This window comes from Balaenoptera borealis, assembly GCF_965194805.1.
Source record: "Balaenoptera borealis genome assembly, chromosome: X".
NCBI classification, from domain to species: domain Eukaryota; kingdom Metazoa; phylum Chordata; class Mammalia; order Artiodactyla; family Balaenopteridae; genus Balaenoptera; species Balaenoptera borealis.
Window position 1 is genome coordinate 12783955 of NC_138881.1, and position 19102 is coordinate 12803056.

Consider the following 19102-nt stretch of genomic DNA (forward strand, 5'->3'; position numbering starts at 1 on the left):
GAGGTTCCTTAGAAAACTAAAAATAGAACTACCATACGACCCAGCAATCCCACTACTGGGCATATACCCTGAGAAAACCATAATTCAAAAAGAGTCATGTACCACAATGTTCATTGCAGCTCCATTTACAATAGCCAGGACATGGAACCAACCTAAATGTCCATCGACAGATGAATGGATAAAGAAGATGTGGCACACATATACAGTGGAATATTACTCAACCATTAAAAGAAATGAAACTGAGTTATTTGTAGTGAGGTGGATGGACCTAGAGTCTGTCATACAGAGTGAAGTAAATCAGCAAAACAAATACCATATGCTAACACATATATATGGAATCTAAAAAATGAAAAAAATGGTACTGATGAACCTAGTTGCAGGGCAGGAATAAAGAGGTAGACATAGAGAATGGACTTGATGACATGGGGTGGGAAGGCGAAGCTGGGGTGAAGTGAGAGTAGCATCGACGTATATACACTACCGAATATAAAATAGTTGGCTGGTGGGAAGCAGCAGCATAGCACAGGGAGATCGGCTCGGTGCTTTGCGATGACCTAGAGGGGTGGGATAGGGAGGATGGGAGGGAGGCTCAAGAGGGAGGGGATATGTGTATGCATATGGCTGATTCGCTTTGTTGTGCAACAGAAACTAACACAGTGTTGTGAAGCAATTATACTCCAATAAAGATGTATTTTAAAATAAATAAATAAAAGTAAAAAACATTTTTCTGAGAAGGAATGGATAAAACATTATTCTGAGAATGAACTGATGGTTTTCAGCAGACCTCCAAAGGGGTTCACAAGACCAGAAAAATTGAGAACTCCTCAACAGATGTGTTTCTGACAGATGGAGTAATTAAAGTATTAGCTACCCTCAACACACAATAATGGGTTTACTGACGGGTATTCCAATTCCCCTGTTGGCGATGTGGCCTAGTATAAAATGACACCACGCCCATCTGCATCTTCCCAACATCCACTGTGCATTTAGCCCTTAGAATAATCCTGTTTGCGTGTGTCCCTTCGAAAAACAATGTTTGACAGACCTCAAGAGACGTTCTCAGATGAATAGGAACTTAATGGTGGGAAGAGTATGAGAATATCAGAGCAGAATTTAAGAAGAGGAACAGGGCTTCCCTGGTGGCGCAGTGGTTGAGAATCTGCCTGCCAATGCAGGGGACACGGGTTCGAGCCCTGGTCTGGGAAGATCCCACATGCCGCGGAGCAACCAAGCCCGTGAGCCACAACTACTGAGCCTGCGCATCTGGAGCCTGTGCTCCGCAACAAGAGAGGCCACGATAGTGAAGAGGCCCGCGCCCCGCGATGAAGAGTGGCCCCCACTCGCCACAACTAGAGAAAGCCCTCGCACAGAAACAAAGACCCAACACAGCCATAAATAAATAAATAAATAAATTTAAAAAAAAAAAAAAAAGAGGAACAAACCAGCCTCACTTTTCAAAAAGAATCCATTTCCCTAATATACTCCTTCCTTTATTCAAAAATATTTTTTGGAAGATGAGTTCAGCATCACTAATTAGGGAAATGCAAATCAAAACCACACTGAGATGTCACTTCACATGTATTAGGAAGGCTATTATCAAAAAGACAAGAAATGACAGTGTTGGTGAGTGTGTGGAGAAAAGGGAACCCTCGTGCACTGTTGGTGGGAATGTAAATTGGTGCAGCCACTATAGAAAACAGTATGGAAGTTCCTCAAAATATTAAAAGTATAACTACCATACGATCCAGCAATTCCACTTCTGGGTATTTATCCAAAGAAAACGAAAACACTAACTTGACAAGCTGTATGCACCCCCATGTTCATTGCAGCATCATTTACAATAATCAAGACATAGAAACAACCTAGGTGTCCACCGACAGATGAATGGATAAAGAAAATGTGGTATAAATATACAACGGAATATTATTCAAGTACAAAAAAGAATGAAATCTTGCTGTTTGCAACAACATGGATGGACCTTGAGGGCATTCTGCTGAATGAAATAAGTCAGAGAGGGAAACACAAATACTGTATGATCTCACTCATATGTGGAAACTAAAAACAAACAAGCTCACAGATACAGAGAACAGATTGGTGGTTGCCAGACGTGGGGGTGGGGTGAGCAAAATGGATGAAGGGGGTCAAAAGGTACAAACTTTAACTTACAAAATAAATGAGTCATGAGGATGGAATGTACAGCATGGTGACTATAGTTAACACTGTACTGCATATTTGAAAGTTGCTAAGAGAATAGATCTTAAAAGTTCTCATCACAAGAAAAATAATTATGTATGATGACAGAAGTTAACTAGACTTGTGATCACTTTGCAATATATACAAATACTGAATCATTGTGTTGTACACCTGAAACTAAGTTATATGTCAATTATACCTCAATAGAAAGAAATCTGTTTTTGGAATCTGGTGCTGGGCTCTGTATTCCTCGGACTATAACCGCCATTTGATGACCTTTCTACGCGTATAAGGTTTTCTTTTCCGCAAGTCCCATGCCTCCCATAATTTTCAAATAAAACTGCTCTCTAATGTGGAAAGATGTCTGCCTCACCTACAATCACCTTCTCTGAGGGAAGCCCCCACTTACCTCCCACCAAGAGGTCCATAAAGTTGGGTCTCAGGGGTCTCTCTAAGAATTCAGATCCCTGGCAATGGCTGACTGGTCCAGGGTAGAGACCTGACCCAAGCCAAGCCAGTCGGATTCTCTCTCCTGGGAATTTGGGATGGGGTCCCAGTGTCTCTCCTTGGTGCTTTGACCTGTGGGCATGTAAACCCGGGGGTATCAGGTGGGTGTGTCTGGTGATGTGCACACAGAGGCTAACAGATAAACCCAGGATGGGACGTGGGTCTGCAGAGAGGGGCACAGATGTTTCAGCTCAGGACCACTGGATCTATATTACAGAAACCCCCTTGAGACTGGGGCTGCTCTGGGGAGGACCCCAACTGCTAAGTTTAGAGTTGGTTCCTAAGGCACCCCACAGGGCAGCTCGCGATTGTCTCACGCCCTCTCTTCCCAAGTGTATCCTCAGGGTCCCACCAGTCCTTTCTGCAAAAAAGCAGGAAACAGCCACCCAACCAGCCAGCGTACCTCAGGTCTGCCGATGCTTCTGCGGACCCGCGCTCCAACCCCTTCCGACTGCTCCCGGCTGAGCAGTGAGAGGGTAACCTTTTTGGACCACGCCATATCCATGGCTAAAAAGAGAGTGTTCTGAGGCTGAGCTGTAGAGGACGGAGGGCAAGAGGAGGAACAACAAAACACAGAAATCATCAAGGAGGGACCAATCAAGTACTATAAAATATAGGATAGGAAATTCACACCTGCCCCAAGTATTAACAGCTACAATTTTTAAATTGCTTACTCTGCACAAGACCTGGGCTAGGTGCTTTAAATCAACCATAATGATGGTGAACGCGTGGGAGTACTAACTAGGTTCCCAGCACCCTACTAATGATTTACAATGTTTATCGGGTGTAGTCCTACGACCACCTTTGACAAGGGTTAGTAATAACAGCTCCGTTGGGCATTCACTAAGGACCTCTAATGCGCACTTTATCTGCTTTACATGATTGAAATCCCTCGACCTCCCCGCTACCCCGCGCTGCCCCATGACGGAGGTGCTACCATGAGCTGAGAGAGATCTGTGTGGCGACACGGAGAAAAACCAAGAGGTCTGGGACTCTCACCTGAACATGCCGAAGACCTTGACACTGAAAGGGATCTTTGAGGGTCATCAAATTCAAAGACCCATCTATCCCTGAAGCTCAGGGTCAACTTAAGTAGCAAGAAATCTTGGAGCTTTCACGTGAAGTAGAGCACAGGAAACTCATGGAGGAGGTGCCCTTGACAGTGCTTTCCGTATTTCGGCACCCAACCACAGCCCCAATCCAAAAGTGTTTCCTCTTTGTGGGTCGAAAGCCTACTCAACGGCATATCACGAAACAAGTATAATCAATCCCCTTTCCACTTCAAATGCTTGCATACAATACCCGCAACTCCTAACGCTCTTCTTCAAATGTATAATCCTTTCCTTCAAAGATTCCCACTCAAACCAAGAGAGATGCTTCAGCGAGAAGCATACTCTGGGAGCCACACAGCCTGGGTCTGCAGCCCAAGTTCACCAACGTACCAGCTGTTTAGCAATTGACCTGAGGCCAATTGCTAAACCTCTCTGTTCCTCAGTTCTTCCACCTGCGAAATAGGAGTAATAAGACTGCCTACCGCAAAGGAGTGTAGTCAGCGCCCTAAGAACGTGAGCTGCCGCTCCTCTGAGCGCTGTGTGCGGCAAAGCCCTCCAGGCAGTCAAGCAAGGCTCACTCTACGTGTGCCCTCCCCGAGGCAGGCAATCAATAAATATTTATTGGGTGCTGGGCCGTGGGGTACCTGAAATGAGCTCAATCCTCCACGCTGTACAGAACTGTCATCACCTACCTACAAGCATCTTGAAAGTATTGATATTTTACGCCCCGCCCCCCCCTCCCATTTGGACTATTTCTGGGTCTTTCCAGACTTCTACAATTAAATTCTATGCACGTGAACCACTGATGAGGTACTTACCAGATGGCAGTGGTCTGCAGAAAGAAAAGTTGTCTGCCACTTGCACCCCACTGCAGAGGACTATTTAAGCATCTCTGGCCATCTGCCTAGGAGATTCCCCTGGGAGTCTGAGGCGGGCCAGAGAGGGCGGGGTCCTGCTAACTGATCGCCGGCACCCGCCCGGCCCTGCGGGCGCCCTGTAGTCCCGCCCGGTGAGGGCGGCTGCTGCAGCCCATGCGGCGGGGGAGGCGTGGGGAAGGTGGGCTCGAAGGGCGCCACGCAGCTGCCTCACCGTGACTCAGCACTTCGCTGCCGGCGGCCGCAGGGAGGCGAGAGGCGGGAGTGTGTGGGTCTCTGGGGCCCTGGGCGGGGGCGATACTCCTTGATTGACAGTCCGCCGCCGCGCGCATCCTCTCGCTCCGCCCCCCGCCGCTCCCCCGCCCCCGCCTGCCCTCGATGCCCCCCCCCCCCCGCCCCCTAGAGCTGCGCGCTGGGCCCTGGGAGCGGGAGTTGGACCTGGCAGGTGTTCTGTTCAGGGCGAAGGTCCCAACTGGACCTTCTAGGACACCTGTCTCTACCTGGAGTCCGCTGATCACGCAATCCGAGGAGCTCGGCGGCATGGGTTTGAATCCTGCCTCCATCACTTCTAGCTGTGTGACCTTGGGCAGGTGGCTCAGCCTCTCTGTGCCTCCGGTTCCTCCATTGTAAAATGGGCATGGTGATAATACAATACAACCTGATGGGGCTGTGATGAGAATGAAATGAGCTGGGCAGGTGCTAAGTATTACACAACTGTTGGCTACATAAATAAGTTGCTTGCTGCTCTCTCCTTGCAAAGGGGTGAGGGAATTGGAGAGTGTTCCCAGGGGAGTGCGGAGTTGCAGAAGCCTCCGCGGGTTTCTGTTCTGTAAACACCAGAAAGCTCACTGCCTGGTTTTGAAGAAGGAAAGAAAGTGCTGAATAGTAAATGTTTTCGATTTTGCACGTGTTCTCTGTGGCTACCAAGCCAGTTGGCCTTTGTAGCAACAGAACAGTCAGAGACAACAGGTAAATAAATGGGTGTGGCTGTGTTTCAATAAAACTTTAATTATGGCTACTGACATTTGAATTTCATGTAATTTTCACTTGTCATGAAGTGTTATTCTCCTTTTGGTTTTTTAGTTTAAGTACTTACAAGTGTAAAAACCACTGTTAGCTCGCAGGCTGTAAAAAAACGAGGTAGTGGGCCAGACTTGGCTGCAGGCCTGGTTTGCAGACTCCTGCTTTAAGACAACAGTCCGTAGAGGAAGAAGGACTTTCCCCCTGATGCCTTATATGTCAGTGGGGCTCAAGTCCCCCCTTCCCACTTTACTTCGATGAGTCAAAGCTAAATGAGAGGTCCCCCCTGGTGGCGCAGTGGTTAAGAATCCGCCTGCCAATGCAGGGGACACGGGTTCGAGCCCTGGTCCAGGAAAACCCCACATGCCGCGGAGCAACTAAGTCCGTGCGCCACAACTGCTGAGCCTGCGCTCTAGAGCCGGCGAGCCACAACTACTGGCCCATGCACCTAGAGCCTGAGCTCCGCAACAAGAGAAGCCACCGCAGTGAGAAGCCTGCGCACCGCAACGAAGAGTAGCCCCTGCTTGCCGCAAATAGAGAAAGCCCGCGCACAGCAACAAAGACCCAATGCGGCCAAAAATAAATAAATTAATTAAATAAATTGTTTTTAAAAAGCTAATGAGATAATACACGTGAACATTAAAAGTGCCATGAAATAATATTGTTGCTCATCATCATTCTACTTACGACTGCAGCTGTCTCCAAAGAAAATAGAAGCGTGGGCTCTCTGTCTGGCACTTGGCAGAACTTGGTAAATACTTCTGCCTTCCCTACCAAAAAGTTCAATGTTTAGCCAATTGCCTGAGACTGAAACTCAAGCTATCACTATTCCACCTTGAAATCTTGTGGATTCTGCTCCTATTATCTCTTAAGTAGCAATATATCCAGTGCTTCCCATTTTGACTGCCACCATCCATCTTCTCTGATAGCCAAGCCATTCTCCACGTCACAGGGAAATGGAATAACCGCCTAAAACCTTCATTGCCCTCAAGAGAAGGAGCTGTGATGTCTTTAACCCAGCCTCGCCCTCAGCATGCTGACACTTGCTCGAGGATGGACACACACACAGCAGCCCCTCTTTCCATTATGCTCAACTTCTTTAGGCTCTCGAATGTGCATTCACTCTGTCAGCTTGCTGTGCCTCTGCCTGGAACTTTCTTTCTCCTTGATCTGGCCTACTGCCATTCATCTTTCAGCTCTCAGTTTCCACATCACTCCCTCTAGGAAGCGTTGCCTGTCTGTTCCCTCAAGTCTGGGTGAGAAGTTTGACTTGGCAGTCATCACGACTACACACTGTTGACCAGAGTCATCGTTTCTCTTCCTTTGGAAGATTCTATTTTCCTAAGATGGCTCCAACAGTATCTCCCATATACACTTGTCTTCTTCTTCAATGTGACCTTGACACTCCCCCCATCACAAGTGGAGTTTACTTCTCTTCCTGTTAAGTCTAGGCAGGGCCTTTGGCTGCTCTGACTGATGGAATACAGTGGAAGGGGCAGTGTGCCACTTCTGGGCGTGGCTCTGAAATGGCCTGCCAGCTTCTGCTTCCTGCCTTTGGGAAGCCAGCTGCCAGGTAGGAAGAGTGAGGACTCTGAGACCAGCTTTCTGGGAGAAGCCCACGCCATGTGGAGGAGAGGTCCTGCAGGAAGAAACGCCATGTGAGGAAGGAGACAGAGGCCAAGGACACTGTGGCACCAGACATACAGACAAACAAGCCATCTGGGAAGTGGCTCCTCCAGGCCCAGCTGCCCCAGCTGACGCCACGTGGCTAAGACATGAACACCCAACTGTGTGCTTCCCAACTTCCAGACCCACATACTTTTGAGCAGATAAACATGGTTATTTCAAGCCACTCAGTTTCCAGGTCATTTGTTTCATGATAATAGATAACTGGAAAATACGCTTTTATGCAAGAAAACAGATGAGATGGATTTTCAAAGCTCTTTGGCCTAAAAAAAAAAAACTCTTACAAATATTTACTCTTTTACTTTGAGAACATAAACAAAATTGATAAACCATTAGCCAGACTCATCAAGAAAAAAAGGGAGAAGACTCAAATCAATAGAATTAGAAATGAAAAAGGAGAAGTTAACAACTGACACTGCAGAAATACAAAGGATCATGAGAGATTACCACAAGCAACTGTATGACAATAAAATGGACAGCTTGGAAGAAATGGACAAATTCTTAGAAAACCACAACCTTCCGAGACCGAACCAGGAAGAAATAGAAAATATAAACAGACCAATCACAAGCACTGAAATTGAAACTGTGATTAAAAATCTTCCAACAAACAAAAGCCCAGGACCAGATGGCTTCACAGGCGAATTCTATCAAACATTTAGAGAAGAGCTAACACCTATCCTTCTCAAACTCTTCCAAAATATTGCAGAGGGAGGAACACTCCCCAACTCATTCTACGAGGCCACCATCACCCTGATACCAAAACCAGACAAAGATGTCACAAAGAAAGAAAACTACAGGCCAATATCACTGATGAACATAGATGCAAAAATCCTCAACAAAATACTAGCAAACAGAATCCAACAGCACATTGAAAGGATCATACACCATGATCAAGTGGGATTTATCCCAGGGATGCAAGGATTCTTCAGTATACGTAAATCAATCAATGTGGTAAACCATATTAACAAATCGAAGAATAAAAACCATATGATCATCTCAATAGATGCAGAGAAAGCTTTTGACAAAATTCAACACCCATTTATGATAAAAACGCTCCAGAAAGTGGGCATAGAGGGAACCTACCTCAACATAATAAAGGCCATATACGACAAACCCACAGCAAACATCATTCTCAACGGTGAAAAACTGAAAGCATTTCCTCTAAGATCAGGAACAAGACAAGGATGTCCACTCTCACCACTATTATTCAACATAGTTTTGGAAGTTTTAGCCACAGCAATCAGAGAAGAAAAAGAAATAAAAGGAATCTAAATCAGAAAACAAGAAGTAAAGCTGTCACTGTTTGCAGATGACATGATACTATACATAGAGAATCCTAAAGATGCTACCAGAAAAGTACTAGAGCTAATCAATGAATTTGGTAAAGTAGCAGGATACAAAATTAATGCACAGAAATCTCTTGCATTCCTATATACTAATGATGAAAAATCTGAAAGAGAAATTAAGGAAACACTCCCATTTACCACTGCAACAAAAAGAATAAAATACCTAGGAATAAACCTACCTAAGGAGACAAAACACCTGTATGCAGAAAACTATAAGACACTGATGAAAGAAATTAAAGATGATACAAGCGGAGAGATATACCATGTTCTTGGATTGGAAGAATCAACATTGTGAAAATGACTATACTACCCAAAGCAATCTACAGATTCAGTGCAATCCCTATCAAACTACCAAAGGCATTTTTCACAGAACTAGAACAAAAAATTTCACAATTTGTATGGAAACACAGAAGACCCTGAATAGCCAAAGCAATCTTGAGAAAGAAAAACGTAGCTGGAGGAGTCAGGTTCCTTGACTTCAGACTATACTACAAAGCTACAGTAATCAAGACAGTATGGTACTGGCACAAAAACAGAAATATAGCTCAATGGTACAGGATAGAAAGCCCAGAGATAAACCCATGCACATATGGGCACCTAATTTATGACAAAGGAGGCAAGAACATACAATGGAGAAAAGACAGCCTCTTCAATAAGTGGTGCTGGGAAAACTGGACAGCTATATGTAAAAGAATGAAATTAGAACACTCCCTAACACCATACACAAAAATAAACTCAAAGTGGATTAAAGACCTAAATGTAAGGCCAGACACTATCAAACTCTTAGAGGAAAACATAGGCAGAACACTCCATGACATAAATCACAGCAAGATCCTTTTTGACCCACCTCCTAGAGAAATGGAAATAAAAACAAAAATAAACAAATGGGACCTAATGAAACTTAAAAGCTTTTGCACAGCAAAGGAAAACATAAACAAGACGAAAAGACAACCCTCAGAATGGGAGAAAATATTTGCAAATGAAGCAACTGACAAAGGATTAACCTCCAAAATTTACAAGCAGCTCATGCAGCTCAATTTCAAAAAAACAAACAACCCAATCCAAAAATGGGCAGAAGACCTCAATAGACATTTCTCCAAAGAAGATATACAGATTGCCAACAAACACATGAAAGGATGCTCAACATCACTAATCATTAGAGAAATGCAAATCAAAACTACAATGAGGTATCATCTCACACCAGTCAGAATGGCCATCATCAAAAAATCTACAAACAATAAATGCTGGAGAGGGTGTGGAGAAAAGGGAACCCTCTTGCACTGTTGGTGGGAATGTAAATTGATACAGCCACTATGGAGAACAGTATGGAGGCTCCTTAAAATACTAAAAATAGAACTACCATACGACCCAGCAATCCCACTACTGGGCATATACCCTGAGAAAACCATAATTCAAAAAGGGTCATGCACCACAGTGTTAACTGCAGCACTATTTACAATAGCCAGGATATGGAAGCAACCTAAGTGTCCATCGACAGATGAATGGATAAAGAAGATGTGGCACATATATACAATGGAATATTACTCAGCCATAAAAAGAAACGAAATTGAGTTATATGTAGTGAGGTGCATGGACCTAGAGTCTGTCATACAGAGTGAAGTAAGTCAGAAAGAGAAAAACAAATATCTTATGCTAACACAAATATTTGGAATCTAAAGAAAAAAAAAAGTTTGAAGAACCTAGGGGCAGGACAGGAATAAAGACTCAGACATAGAGAATGGGCTTGAGGACACGGGGAGGGGGAAGGGTAAGCTGGGACGAAGTGAGAGAGTGGCATGGACATATACACACTACCAAATGTAAAATAGATAAGCTAGTGGGAAGCAGCCACATAGCACAGGGAGATCAGCTCGGTGCTTTGTGACCACCTAGAGGGGTGGGATAGGGAGGGTGGGAGGGAGCGAGACACAAGAGGGAAGAGATATGTGGATATATGTATATGTAGAGCTGCTCCACTCTGTTATAAAGCAGAGACTAACACGACATTGTAAAGCAATTATACTCCAATAAAGATGTTAAAAAAAAATTTTACCCTTTCAGAAAGCGGATCTGTTCATTTAAATGTTAGTACCAAGGCAAGCAGCCATCCAGTAAGATAAAAATTTATTAAACTAGACTTGAGAGATGAAATGTTGCATCCCACTGGCCAGAGCAGTAACCTCTGAAGCACAGGTGTCCTGAAAGTTTCCTCTGTTACATGTAGCCTTTAGAAGGACAGCTTCCTAATACAAGAAAACAGGAGAGAATGGCATCGCTGTGCATTTTTACCCACTTCTATATTGGACTTGCCATACTCTTGAGGATGCTTTCAGTTTATCACCTTTTCAGAGCCTTCCCTGGGACTCAGAATCCCCTCCACCTCTGAAACTGAAACAGGCAGAAGAGCTTCCCTTCCTTCTTGACTTTGGGAAGCCAGTCATGGGGAGAAGCTAAGTCCAAGGGCGTGCATTGTCAGGGTAAGGCAGGGAAGTCTGTTTGTGGGCTGCTGCAGAAAAAAAGGGAAAAAAAGAGCAGACCTGAAAAGCTAGAAGACTTAAAATGAGGAAAAACAAAGGTGGGGGGCAAATTTTTACAAAGGGAATATGCAGCATGTAATGTTTCACTGTAACAAGGCTGGCTTTTGAGATGAGAAATGTGACTTCATACATGGAGATTTGAGCGCTTTTCACACTGTCATTTGCCATCCAGTTGGAGATGCTAAATAGGCAGCTGGATATATGAGCGTGTAGATACGCCATCAATCGCTCAGTGATTCCCAGTAACACCGTTATCCTTGAAGACACTCATGTTATCAACATATTTTATGTGACCTGTTTTTCCTTTCTCATTCCAAAATTTTATTTTCTTCTCCTGGATGACTGACTGACTTTCTTCTCAAAAATATACTTTATAGAAATATATGGACATCTTATACATTTCATCATTTGCAATTTTTTTTCTCCTTCAAGCAGTCAACTCAAAAAATCTTTCTTGCAGATTGATCAGGTTTCGGTAATTTGCCTCCCAGGGCATGGTAACTGCTGTTCATTAAATGACAAATATCTTTAGAATATTCCATATTAGGGATTCAGACTCTCTGGACCCAGGAAATGTCTCCAAGTAAGGGACTGATTATTTTGTAAACATTCATTTATGAAGGGCATTAATGTGCTTGTGGTCGAGGACATCCAAAAATATCCAGAAAAGATGTGTATACGTGACTCCTGTTTCCACCCTCGTGAGAGCAATCTGCATGGATGTGGTCTGGTCCATCGGCCAGGGTTCTGACCCAGAGGCTACATGTGATCAACCAGTGCATGAAACACGTAATTGTCTTTCCCATGGGTTTTTGGCAGCGTGCCAGAAAAGAATAGCTTATGACCCTCTCTTTTGAGCCACAGAACTTTCCTAGAATTCATCACATGCAAAACATGCTCAGCCCTGAAAGGCCGATTCATCTCTGAACCAGGGAAATGGAGAAATGTAGGTGAATGATACTTACCTCAGTTATCCTGATAACCTTTCTCAGTTTTCAGCTTGTGTAAGACTGTGTCTTCTGGCCAAATGAAGGCTGCTTTCAAGATCACAGGGTTGGAGTTAAATTAAAAGGCTAAAAGACAAATATCGTATATTAACGCATATATGTGGAATCTAGAAAAATGTCACAGATGAACCTATTTGCAGGGTAGGAATAGAAAGGCAGACGTAGAGAACAGACGTATGGACACAGGGTGGGAAGGGGAGGGTGGGATGAATTGGGAAATTAGGTTTGACATAAATACATTACCATGTGTAAAATAGCTAGCTAGTGGGAACCTGCTGTATAGCACAGGGCGCTCAGCTCCGTGCTCTGTGATGGCCTAGATGGGTGGGATGGGGTGTGGGGTGGGAGGGAGGTCCAAGAGGGAGGGGACGTGTGTATGCGTATGGCTGATTCACTTCGCTGTGTGGCAGAAACTAACAAAACATTGTAAAGCAATTATACTCCAATAAAAAGAAAATAACTAAAAATAAAAGGCTAATTTGAATTATCCTCCAGTTGATGTCATGTACTCTGAGGTGTTCACGTATGAAGTCCACTGATGTCTGTGACTTACTTTGAATGCAGCAAATAATAACAGTAATAGTAGTAATACCAATAAGGGGGACTGATGGATGGATAGAGGGTGGATAAACAGATAGATGACAAAGCAGATATAATAAAATGTAATTGTAGAATCTAGTGCTGTTTGGGTGTTCACCATACTTTTTAAAAACTTTTCTGTATTTTGAAATTATTCATAATAAAGTTTTGGGAAAAAACCATTTGAATCGAAGTGGGAATCGTAGCTGGAAGGGCTCCATCAAGATCTCCCCTTTGCCTACTTCCTTTGCTTCCAACTGGCACCTTGTACACAATACAGTTCAGTGAAGATCTACTGAATTGAGTTGTTGAGCTAAATTCCAAGCTACTAGGTCACTTCCACAGCTGGCAGGATTCTTCTAGAGCGTGAGTTGGCAAATTTTTTCTATGTAGGCCAGACAGTAAATATTTGAGACTTTGTGGGCATATGGCCTCTGTCGCAACGACTCAACTCTGCCGCTGGAGAAGGAGGGCAGCCTCACCCAATATGTGAACGGATGACCGTGGCTGCACTCCAATAAATCTTATTTCCCAAAACAGGTGGTGGAAGTAGTTTGCCAACCCCATCTAGACCTCAAATCCTTACCTTCCACTAGAAAACAGGAGTGAAATTGATAAAATGCCAACAGTCTGTGTAAAGATTTCATGGATGTCGGGAAAGGGCACAACAAAACCACACAACAGGGAATTCCCTGGCGGTCCCTCACGGCCAAGGGCCAAGGTCTGATCCCTGGTCAGGGAACTAAGATCCCATAAGCCGTGCAGCATGGCCAAAAAAAAAAAGAAAAAAGAAAAACAAACAAACAAAAAACAAACCTTTCTGTGTCCACCCTCACCCTCCACTCACAATCTCCTTTCATGAAGCAAAACCTCAGGTTCCACCATTGAACCTGAGGTTTAATATGCAAGCATCCTTAGGAGAGATGACACATTCATCTTTGATTCCAGTAAGTGTAAACTATTCACATCAGATCCCAACCTCCAAGGAGATTATTTCAGCACCAGGAGACACGAGAGCAGGAGGTGACGGAGTGACGCCCCCAGTGAAGAGATCCCCATGAAAAAAGCTCAGGCTGCAGAGAGAAGCTATCAGAGCCCTTGTGGGCTTACCCCTCAGGGAGGAGAGACAGATATTAAAGGTAATAAATAACTAAATTATGTAGTCAGTTTTAAGGTGTTAGGTGCTATGAAAAAAAGAAAAAGTAGAGCAGAGTAAGGGAGATTGGGAGTGCTGGGTGGAGCGAGGTGTGGTAGTAACAAGATGGTCTAGGTAGGGCTCATTAGGAAGATGCCATTTGAAGCAGAGCCTGGAGATGAGGAAACAAACCAGTCAGATGTCTGTGATGGTTTGCCAAGTAAAGGAAACAGCCTGGGCAAAGGCCCTGGGGCAGGTGGTGCTCAGAATATTGTAGGAGTGGCAACGTGAGGTAGAAGAATCATAAGATGATGTTAGAGACAGTACTAGGGGACCAGAAGAGGGGGAACCATTGGAGAGTTCAGACGGGAGGAGTGGCCAGCTTTGACTTACACGTGAAAGCATCATTCTGGCTAGTCAGTGGAGAACAGACAGCAGGCGGCAAGTGTGGAAGCAGGAAGAGCAGGCAGGAGGCGAGCACAATATTCCAGATGACGGATGGTGGCAACTTAGACCAGTAGGTAGCAGTAGAGGTGGTGAAAAGTGGCCAAATTTGGGATATATTTTGACAATATGGCTAACCATATTTCGTGATGGATCAGATGCTGGGTGTGAAAGAAGGGTAAAAGTCAAGGGTGAGTCCACATTCTTTGGCCTGAGCAACTGGAAGGCTACATTTGCTCTTCGCTGAGAAGGAAAGCCTGTAGGAGGAGCTGGTTTGTGGGGTTAGTCGGGAGGTCACCTTTGGACATGTTACGTTTGGCATGGTTATTAGATATTCCAAGTATAGATGGACAAACTGACAGTCGAATACAAGTCAGGAATTCAGGGGAGAGGACCTGGCTGAAATTTGGAACCATAAGTATATAGATGGTGTTTAAAGCCATGAGTCAAATGAATATTTTAAAGTAAGAGAAAAATAGACGTCACTCGAAGCCAGAAGAAACACAGACAGACACATTCTCTCTCCCTCCCTCTCCCTCTCCCTCTCTCTCTCACACACACACACACACACACACACACACACACACACACACACACACAATGGATCCTATCAGGTTCTTTCTTGTTCTAAAAATGTAAGCACTACTGCTCCAAACTGAACAAGCTTGTTTACATCGTGAAGCCAAATCACCCCATGCTGCAGCCCTGCACAAACTTGTTGCGTGCTAAAAGCTCATGCAGAGAAGCTCAGAGAAAATTCCAATGGGTCTCCCTGGGTAGAGGTGACAACGCAGACCATAATTCAAGCAAATTAAATCACATAATGGAAATAGCAGGTTGCCACAACAAGTTAGAATTGGACTGAAGACATGGAAAATACAGAGCCCAAGAAAAGTTCCGGAGAAGTCGCAGAGGAAGTGAATGAATACAATAAATACATAAATCTGGGACATTTTGACTCAGAGGAAACCACTCCTCCCAGCTGCCCTTGAGTGTTTCAAGCCCCAAGAAGGGATGAGAATCCCAAGATTGTGCCTAGGTGTTTTCAGCGTTCTGCCACGTCCTCCTCTCCTCCCCTAAACTGACTTTTTATTCTAGAATTGATCTTCAGCCATGCTACCATGTTTAAACAGCAGAGTAAATACAAATCGCCATGTGGGAAAGGTAGTGAATTAGCAGAGTGTAGAATTAATTTATTTGGCCAAGTTGCTTTGCCACTGTCACTCTGCTTCACCATCAATTTCTCGAATGACTGCCTACTTGATTCCTAGAGGATGGAGACCTATGTGGAATCCACCAGTGATTTATTTGCTATCAGGGTGTAATTTCTCCTCTTTTGAATTGTTCTGAAGGACTCTGTCGTTCCCCAAATTCCAGTTTCAAATAGAAATATTTATTTTTCAGACACTCTACTGTAATTAAATCTTTACTTGTAGTCCTTCCTCCACTGGACATAAGCCTCCTGAAGATGTGGGCTGCCGCCGTTCTGTTTACTGCTGTGTCTCTAGACCTCCTAACAGAATGCTTGGTAGATGGTAGGTTCTCAGTAAGACTGAATGAATGAATAGAAATGATGCTCAGCAAGAGGGAAGAGATATGGGAACATATGTATATGTATAACTGATTCACTTTGTTATAAAGCAGAAACTAACACACCATTGTAAAGCAATTATACGCCAATAAAGATGTTAAAAAAAAAAAAAAGAAATGATGCTCATCCTGTGTCCACTCAAAAGAATACCTCTGTGAAAGTCAGTGGCTTCACCATCCTCTGCCCACCCAAGATTTCATCACAACACAGACGTTTACAAATAAGTTAAAGTAGCCAACAATTTATAAGCTAATACAGTGTGTCAATGCATGCCAAAAGGATGATTAATTTTCTCAGCCATCCATAGCTGAGCCTAAAATAAGTCATTAGACTTATTACAGATTGCATACAGTCAGTGTGCACTGGAGAAGACGGTAGAATGAATAAAGCCATGATATTGTGACTCACAGACATAGAAAACAAACTTATGGTTACCCTAGGGGAAAGGGGGGGAGGGATAAAATAGGAGTTTGGGATGAACAGATACACACTACTGTATATAAGACAGATAAACAACAAGGACCTACTGTATAGCACAGGGAACTATATTCAATATCCTGTAATAAACCATAATGGAAAAGAATTGGAAAAAGAATATATATATATGTATGTATAACTGAATCACTTTGTTGTACACCTGAAACTAACACAACATTGTAAATCAAGTATACTTCAATAAAAAACTTTTTTAATAAAAAATAAAATTTAAAAGTTGTGATGTCATAAATCATTAGAGTGATCATCATAAATCAGTCAAGATAATCACATTCTTTCACTGCACTCTTGGTGCATGGTACGTGAGCCAAACCCATCTCTCTTCCATTTCTGGATTTCTTAATTTAAGCTGTGGAAATGTGCTCCTTTTCCACCATTTGATCGTCCTTCTCTCTCATATCCTCTCTGACCTCCCTCAGTCCAGTGTTGAGTTGAAGTTTTCATTGCTTATTCTCTGCACACTTTGGCGTTACCTCATGGTTTCCTGACTCGTGTGAGAGAAGTCAGCGTCACAAGCGGGCTTTTGCCGAGATGTTTTCTCGTCCTTTCCAGTGCAGAACTCTCCAAACAAAGACAGGTTATCACATGTACCCGAGAGCTGCCTGGGAAAAGCAGGAGCTGTAGTTATCAAAGTTGGAACCTTTATGAAATATGCTTTTGTCTCCGTTTTTGTTGCGCTCAATCAGGTCAACAAGTATTGGCTAAGCGTTGAGCGCGGTTTCCTGTGGGATTGTGTAAGACCTTGCAGGACAATAAACGTTTGGGGGGCACTGAGTAATGTAGCCATTTCTGACCCAGCAGCCGGGAAAATGTGAGGCAATTTGCGGCTGCTGGAAGGAGGACAGCTGCGGCTGTGTCCCTACAAGAGCACAGCGACCTCACCGCCGTGGACCCGGGCAGCAGAGCCAGGCAAAATGGTGCGTGGAAGGGCAGGTGGCTCTACAGTGTCATGTCCTACAGGAAAATAGGTTCGGATCTGGGTGTTGTAGAGCCTGAAGTTCACAAACTTGGGGGGAGGGGGGGGGTGCTTTAAGAAAAATAGTGCAAAATTATGAAGGTGAAATTGCTGGGGCTCCTCTGGGGGCTTTGGGTGGGACCATGTCATTCGGGGGCCTGCTATAGAAGAGTCACTGGAAATTCCCTCCTAGCTCAAGATCTCGTTCAGGGAATCTGTCGGGTTGTGTGTACATCACCATCAGCTTGATCTAGCTTTGTGTCTATTCCTCTGCTGATTTTCTCCATACTATTCTTAAGCCATTGCCCTTCGAGGACTTTTCTTTTTTTCCCCTTTATTAACTTTTTTAATTGAAGTGTAGTCGATTTAGAGTGTTGTGTTAGTTTCAGGTGTACAGTAAAGTGATTCAGTCATACATATATATATACACATATATATAAAAATCTATCCTTTTTCAGATTATTTTCCATTATAGGTCCTTCTGTGACTTTTCATATTGGCTTCGTAACTGCTCCCAAAAAGACAAAGAAATGTTAGTCATGCCTTCTTTTATTTATCTGTGCTTTATGATGGTTTTTTTTTTTGCTACGAATATTTATTCTTAGCTTCCTGAAGTCCCCCTAAGTCAGGGGCCTGCGGGTATTCTAGATGGAGGTAGAAAGATGGGAGGGAGGTGAACACACAGTTGCAGCCACATACATAGAATTTTGAAAGTTCTCGCAGACCATGATGGTTTCATTGGATTTAAAAAGCAGTACAACTATAATGTGGTCTAGGTCATTGCTTTTCAAACTCTCGTGTGCACATAAGTCACCTGGGTATCTCACTAAAATGCAGATTCTGATGCACTAGGGCTGGGGTGGGATCTGAGAGTACGAACTTCAAACGAGCGCCCAGGGTAGGCTGCTACTGCCTGTCCGTGGGCCACACTTGGAGTAACATCCACGTACTGATTCGTAGAAATCGGTGGCACAGATACACAGTCAAACTGATTTTAAGGTAACCAGCCCCAGGATTGAAAGCTTGTAACAGAGCCACGGAGCAGGGGCTTGTTGACTAGAGAAGGCGTGCGGAGTCTTCCCCTCCCAGTATCTCCTATCCCCAGGGGGCTGGGGGAAGGAGGGTGAAGACTAAAATTTTATGTTGAGGTCATCTCGTTGTCTCCAGCTTTTAAACTTTGCTATGGTCTTTTTAAAAACTTTGCCTACAGAGTGATGAGGGGAAGGGGTACAGGTTTCTGGAACATCTACTAGGGTGCTGGGCATTGTACCGCCATTTTCTCTCGACTCCTCATAACCCTTTCAGGTGGCTGTTGTTTTACTCCCTTTACAGATGGGGAAGCTGAGGTTTAGCAGGGTGAAGTAACATGCCGCGTTGCATAGAGACAGGGCAGGGATTTGAACCCACCAAAGCTTGGTGCTTTTGTCCACACCAACCTGTATCCTTAGCAGTGTTACGTGTTAAACTAATTCAGCATGAGGTATTAGGATGTGAATTTATCACTTTTTGCTTTTCTTCTAAGGAAGGTGCCCAGAGGGGTGCGCTGGGCAGAGGGGAGTGAGCGGAAGGAAAGAGGCTGCTGAAAAGAAGGAAAGGGCTTAGCAAAGCTCTATGAGGCGCTGAAGATGAATTTCACACCAAAAGCAAATTTTAGCTCTAACAGGAAAGGCATTGGCATTC

The 19102-nt window shown here is 44.0% G+C and overlaps 2 protein-coding genes across 9 annotated transcripts in view; one reads left to right on the forward strand and one right to left on the reverse strand.

Annotated features, from left to right (window-relative positions):
* The window catches only part of PIR (pirin), a 105085-nt gene extending 96897 nt beyond the window's left edge, over positions 1-8188 (reverse strand). The window contains exons 1-2 of one of the 4 annotated variants that reach the window (XM_082375844.1): positions 5128-8173; positions 3104-3234 (exon numbers count right to left, since the gene is read on the reverse strand). In XM_082375844.1, coding sequence (XP_082231970.1) covers positions 3104-3234; positions 5128-5266 — 270 coding nt within the window. In that variant the 5' untranslated portion in view covers positions 5267-8173. Of the gene's footprint in view, positions 1-3103; positions 3235-4570; positions 4893-5127 lie in introns of those variants that run through there. The other 3 variants (XM_082375841.1, XM_082375843.1, XM_082375842.1) reach the window with 3 other exon arrangements.
* A 3476-nt stretch (positions 8189-11664) lies between these two features.
* Positions 11665-19102, forward strand: part of BMX (BMX non-receptor tyrosine kinase) — a 52420-nt gene continuing 44982 nt past the window's right edge. For all 5 annotated transcript variants that reach the window (XM_082375693.1, XM_082375696.1, XM_082375697.1 and 2 more), the window contains exon 1: positions 11665-17384. In XM_082375693.1, coding sequence (XP_082231819.1) covers positions 17382-17384 — 3 coding nt within the window. In that variant the 5' untranslated portion in view covers positions 11665-17381. The remainder of the gene's footprint in view (positions 17385-19102) is intronic.